The sequence below is a fragment of the Labeo rohita genome, chromosome 4 (assembly GCF_022985175.1).
Source record: "Labeo rohita strain BAU-BD-2019 chromosome 4, IGBB_LRoh.1.0, whole genome shotgun sequence".
In the NCBI taxonomy this organism is placed as follows: domain Eukaryota; kingdom Metazoa; phylum Chordata; class Actinopteri; order Cypriniformes; family Cyprinidae; genus Labeo; species Labeo rohita.
In genome coordinates, this window is record NC_066872.1 from 25,065,070 (window position 1) to 25,071,069 (window position 6,000).

Below are 6,000 nucleotides of genomic sequence, written 5' to 3' on the forward strand. Positions count from 1 at the left end.
CTGTCAAAGAATAGTTATAAAAAACACTGTGACATTTTCTGTGTTTGAAGAATGGAAAGTCATACAGTTTTGGAACGGCATGTGTAAAATGAATCCCTTTAGGTCTTCTGCTCCTCAGATGTTTCTTCTTCATCTCAAACTGTCATCTGATCTACTAAAGTCTGCGAAAGAGTCAGAAATTTCATTATGAACTTTCATTGTCTCCTTTGTGTGTATTTTCATTTCTTATAAGGATTTTTAGGAAAAAAAAAAAAACATCTGAGATTAAGTTAATGCTTAAAAGAAACATAACCGGTTTTAGGTCTCCTAATATATGAAGAACCAATCTCAAAGCAATAAAGTGTTCCTCTGGATGTGTTATGAAATTAAAAATGTTAAAATTGAAATTATGCTTCCGTGGCCGTTTATTAACGTCTGCCGTCTCTCTCCTCGCAGATCAACCGACCACTTACCATGAAGAAGGAGGGCATCCAAACCAGAAACAGGAAGATGTCCAGCAAGTCCAAGAAGAGCAAAAAGACCCATGACAGCATGGAGGACTTCTCCAAAAGCTTGATGGAAAAGAACAGTTCCTTCAGCCCAGCCGCCCTGTCGCGTCACATGACCTCATTCCCTCCCTTCTCGCATTCCGGCCACATGTTGACCACGCCCACCCCCATGCACCCTTCTTCCAGCTTGCCCTTCGCCCCTCACCACCCTTCCAGTATGGTGACGGCGATGGGCTAGAGCACCCTGCTACCTCTGACCGCCCAATCTCCCGACGGTGGACGTCTCTAAGCACCGTTAACCTTGAAGCCTGTCACCCGCCGCAACCCTCCGACCTTGAACCAGCTCTCTCACACGCTCCGTCTGAACGATGAGCTCCCCCCAAGACCCCTTCTCCGGTATGCCCCGCTTAAACCTTCGAACTCGAACCCCACATTAAGAGGGAGAGACAGTGAGAACGAAAGAGAAAAGACAATGACTTTCTTCATCGCCCCTCCAATCATGAAGCCTCACACTGATGTTAACCTTCATTTGTGTACAAATGCCATCTTTCCCGTGGGCATCGAGGCACAAACATTACGAGACTTTAAACAAACCTTCTCTAATTCCCAAACCCGCTCCTTTTCTTCTTCTACACATCTCCTCTTCTTCGCCCCCGTGAGACATGAGGAATCGAGCTGTGAATGACAACAGGAGATGAACTCTGCATATATTTGTAAAAATTGTCTGAAATACATTTAATGAAGACTTTTTAAAGCGCAAAATGAAAAAAAATAAGGCGAGGACAGGAAATGCCCGTGGGCAGCTAATGATAAGAAGGGTACGACTCAAACCTGGAAGATGGAACAGCGTGGCGACGAGTCCACGATTTCTATCCGAGAGAAGTAAGAGACGAGATGTAGGGAGAAGAAAAGTAGAAAGGAAATGGTGTGTAATGCATTAAAACTTGTAGTCAGGTCTGTCTCGCAGACTTCCAGCTACTCTTCTGGATGTGTTATAGGTCTTGGGCAACTGGTTTGTGTTCACACGTACACACACACACGCACACACACACACACACACACACACGCTCACGTATACACCTGAAAGACTTCTTTGGGCCCAGGTTATATGCATTGTGAAAAAAAGTTCCTGTATTTGTTATTTGTATGTATAATTCAGAGTACCAAAAATACGAAAGAAACAAAGATGTAGAATTATTTCTTTATGTAATGCAGACTGAATGGTTGTACAAATTTAATAATCACTAGTGTAAAAAAGACTTGCTTTTTGTTGCGTAATTTTTTTCCTCTTTAAAAATAATAAACTAGTTTAATCTCTGTTGACATCATATGAGGACGCGACGGTGGAAGCTTTTGTGCGTTTGTGCATACAACTTTGTGTGTGAATGCGAGAGTGAGTTTTTGTGGGTGTATGGCACTGTGCATGTGTGATATCTGACACATGGCTTTTGCTAGCCACAAGGACACCTCTAGATTTACCCAGAATGCTGTTGGCCACATACCAACAGGAAGCCTAGAAATAAACAGACATCTTGTGAGGGACTCTACACAGCCTAAAACTCCTCATGCTACCAATTTGACCACTGCTGTTAGCATGCTAGCCCATGTTTTTTTTTGGACACAAATAAAGTATTTGCAGTCAGGAGATTGAAATTCAGCTTTCCATCCAAATTAAGTTAAACAAGTTTGATCCACGAATAATCAATGATGTAATACATCATATGTTATTTGTGAATTTCAATAAAAAAGCAAACACAATGCAGTGCAGTGGAAGTACTTGATTTTAACTCAAAAGAACAAGGCAGTCCAGTGATAAATATGCCAATGAAATCTATATTTTATCTATAATCTACATCTAGTAAAAGAGCCGAGTGTGGGGGAAAAAAGAAAAAGAAAAAAACCCTTGGTCTGTGGCTGCTAATACACAGTGAATGTAGAAAAGAAACTAAGGCTGCAAAAAAGTGGTTAAACGTTTCTGTGTTGCGAGTAGGCTTAAGTTGGCATCTCAAGGGTAAGTTTACACTACAATTTGGATCTTGACAAACAAAAAAATACAGACGGAATAAAGTCAGAACAATCTGGGGCCAAAATCCGTCCTGCAAAATCAATAAGAAACAATGCAAGAACATTAAAAATGTTCAAAAGCGGTCGTTACACATGCAGGAAACCTTTTTTTTTTCCAGCTGACTTTGATCAGTGGTTCATTGTGGGTTTGCAGGGTCATTGCTTACTGTTCCATTGTAGCTAGCTATGGTCTTCACTCCATTAGTTTTTATGGGTCGTAAGAAAGGACCTGGCCCGAGGGCTTTTGTTTGATTATAGAGCGTTCACTTTGTAGAAGAACTGTTAACTTAAAGATTATATGTAATACGAACAATACATATGTTTAATAGCACTCTATCTTTAATAGATTTCCCATGCTATGCTAAGCTTGCGAAGTTCAAAGAAACATTCATCATTAACCGAGGTTAATTCTTATTACGCATTACTCGCATGAAGGCAAAAACATTTCCAAACCTGCAAGGTTTGTTTTATATTAGCATCATGCTAAATTGAACACCCAACAGTTCTCAGCCAGTGCTGTATGATTCATTTGCATGTTTCTTTCTCTTAACAAAGTGAATATAGAAGAGCTGTTTTGTTTTTAGTTGCTGTTGTGGTTTCATACATTTGCATGCAGCTTGTGCTGATGGCACATTAGCATGCTTACAAACTTTCTCTGTGAAGTCCTAAAAAGAGGAACTGACCCCAGACCACAGGGACGCCAAGGACCCACACTTACACATATAGTAGAGTGCAGATGAAAATGCGTTTACACACTCACATAGACTTAACTACAAAAACAGAAACTTTCCACTACTACAGTGTATGAAAAACGAATATACATTAAAGGCACGGCTCACCCTGTTAGCGGAAAACACTCGTAGCGGCCTTTGCATCAGGTTCAGTTGCCCTTTGCTGCCCTTTACTGCTCATTACTGTTGTAATGGCCATAATGAACAAGACATGAAAATGCAGATAGAGAGAGAGAGTGAGAAGTTAACAGAGAGCTTTACGCCGACTATATGGCGTAAAACTACATACATATGTATATGCTGATGTCTGCTTCTGCGAGACTGAGAGTGCAACATCTGAGGCAACACTTTTTTGCGTGTTAAATCATCATGTCTTATCAAAAATCATATCATAATCTCACTTTGCTAGCTTCCGCTTTGACTACACCACACGGCACTCACCGCATCAGTTTATTGGACCGACTCTAGCTGTACTGTTCACCAATATATATTTTTTCTTTATTCAAATTACATCTCGTATGCAGCATTTTGTGCTTTAACACTGTGATCTGTAACTTAGTAAGTAGGGAAATGGGTGATTTTGAATTATCTATATGCTAATTACTATTACGCAGATATTCAAATTGTCACTAAAGACAGCTCAAACGGTTTTGGTCCAAAAACACATACTCTAAGGTACGTTCCATTAGTTTTAAGTGCTTGGCTCAAACTAGTTTCCTCACATTAAAACGCAAACTTGCATCCCCAAACACAAAATATCATGACACTGCAGAAAAAGCAAGCGCGCCTTCGGGTTTTTCAGACATGAAGCTTGTGGTGACTTTGGTTTGACTCTTTTGAGTCAGATGATGCAGTGAGCAGGGAATAATGATAGCACGATTAGCGTGTTTGTTGTCAAATGTCAGCCTTGTTTATTGACAACAGTTGCTAATATAAGCTAGCTTATTAGCGTTTTTGTTGGTTTATTGGTTTTAGGTGAAGACAGCTAAAGAAGTGGCATCTGTTTTCAACATTTTTTTTTTTTCGTCAGCAGGGACATACATCTTTAATATTTTTTGCTTTTTTTTTTTCCCTGTTATTTGTCTCAACAGTGAACTGGTAAAGTACAGTTTATAACTTGGGACAGCAAATGAACCAGATCACAATGTTAAATCCATGCTATTGAGTCTGTTTTGCAGTTGTGTCAATTTAATTAAAAGCGATACCATATGGTATAATCAAAAAACAAAAACAAACAAAACAGTACCCTGCTGAAAAAAAAATGCATATGCTGGTTAGGTAGGTTTTGATGCTGGGATGCTGGTTTTGGCTGGTCCTTAGCTGGTTTATGTTGGTCCTGACTTGGACCAGCATAAACCAACTAAGGACCAGCATAAACCAGCAAACGACAAGCATAAACCAGCTAAAACCAGCATCAAAACCTACCTAACCAGCATATGCTGTTTTTTTCAACAGGGTGGTAGACAGATAAACCAAAAAAAAAATATCCAAATAAAAAGCCATACGTTTCTTTGTAACCCAACACGGGAATTTTTGGTGTTCTTCCAGTGTTTGGTTAACCCACTCAGTTTGACTGAAATAGCATTATGCCAAACTCTTTTTCCGGGTTACCAGAAAAAAATTGAGCATGTGTTTGTAAATATTGTAGCTGCCATGGGAACAAACACCTGAGAGGCGGTTACCTGCAGCTGACATAACATTTGTTATGACAGCTGTGTGTTTGAACATCTAACCTGTATTTGGCTTCCTTGAGATTTGAACCTGCGTCTTAATATAAGCTCAAACATGTTTTAACCCTATACTATTTTAGCAGAATCTCATCGTAGCCTACAACTAATTCCAGTGTTGGAAAAAAAACCTCCTCTCATTATTATGCTATAAAAGGGCATCAATTATGTGTAAACAAAAACCTAAAGGGGAACTCCACTAACTAATAGGACAAATGTTTTGGACCGCCAAACATTTTTCATGAGTGCTTACTTCCAGTTTTTGACGTGCCAAATTTGTCACGTGACACTAGTCTGATTTAAAGACCATACGAATCTAAAATGTTTTGTTGGTGTTAACCCATGTTATTAGCTGGTGTCCTGAAAGATCACAAATGGACCAACAACGGTCCAATCAAACGTTCTCTAGACTGGGAAGTTTCATCCCACTAACAACACCTGCCACTCATTAGCAATAGCAAGTAGCAAGTCATGTTTTGGTTGCTATTACGTTTCACCCATGCTTCTAGTTTGGGAAATACGTAAACACTGAAAAGAAAACCAGTCTTTAAACCATCCATTCATAATTTGGTCATGAGCTGTGTGCCAAATATTCATAAAAAGGTATGTACTGTCTATATTTCATTAATCATACTTATAGATAATAAAAGTCCATCTTCTTCTACTATAGCTTAACTTTTCTTCAAGTTTTCTTTAAAAGTAACTGATATTGTAATAAAAATGTCTGTTGATGATAATGATAGCTATCCAGGTATTATTTATTATATTTATTACCCATGCCTGGATATTTATTTTGCAAAAATGACCTGACTGGTCATATGCCATTACTGATTTGGCTAAACTCATGCGAAGTAGTCATTTGCACAGTTGAATGTCAGCGGCGCAGATTTCCTTCCTGTTCATTGTTTTAAAGGGTGGAATTCACTTTTATTAGACTTGATATGCCAGTGCCGGCTCAGTTGAATGCAAAGTGTTGATTAGATCTGCTAA

At 39.1% G+C, this 6,000-nt stretch overlaps 1 protein-coding gene across 6 annotated transcripts in view; it reads left to right on the top strand.

The window, feature by feature from the left end:
• The window catches only part of gata3 (GATA binding protein 3), a 28,087-nt gene extending 26,269 nt beyond the window's left edge, over positions 1-1,818 (top strand). For all 6 annotated transcript variants that reach the window (XM_051107474.1, XM_051107473.1, XM_051107477.1 and 3 more), the window contains one exon: positions 436-1,818. In XM_051107474.1, the coding sequence (XP_050963431.1) occupies positions 436-726 (291 nt within the window). In that variant the 3' untranslated portion in view covers positions 727-1,818. The remainder of the gene's footprint in view (positions 1-435) is intronic.
• The last annotated feature ends 4,182 nt before the right edge of the window (positions 1,819-6,000 follow it).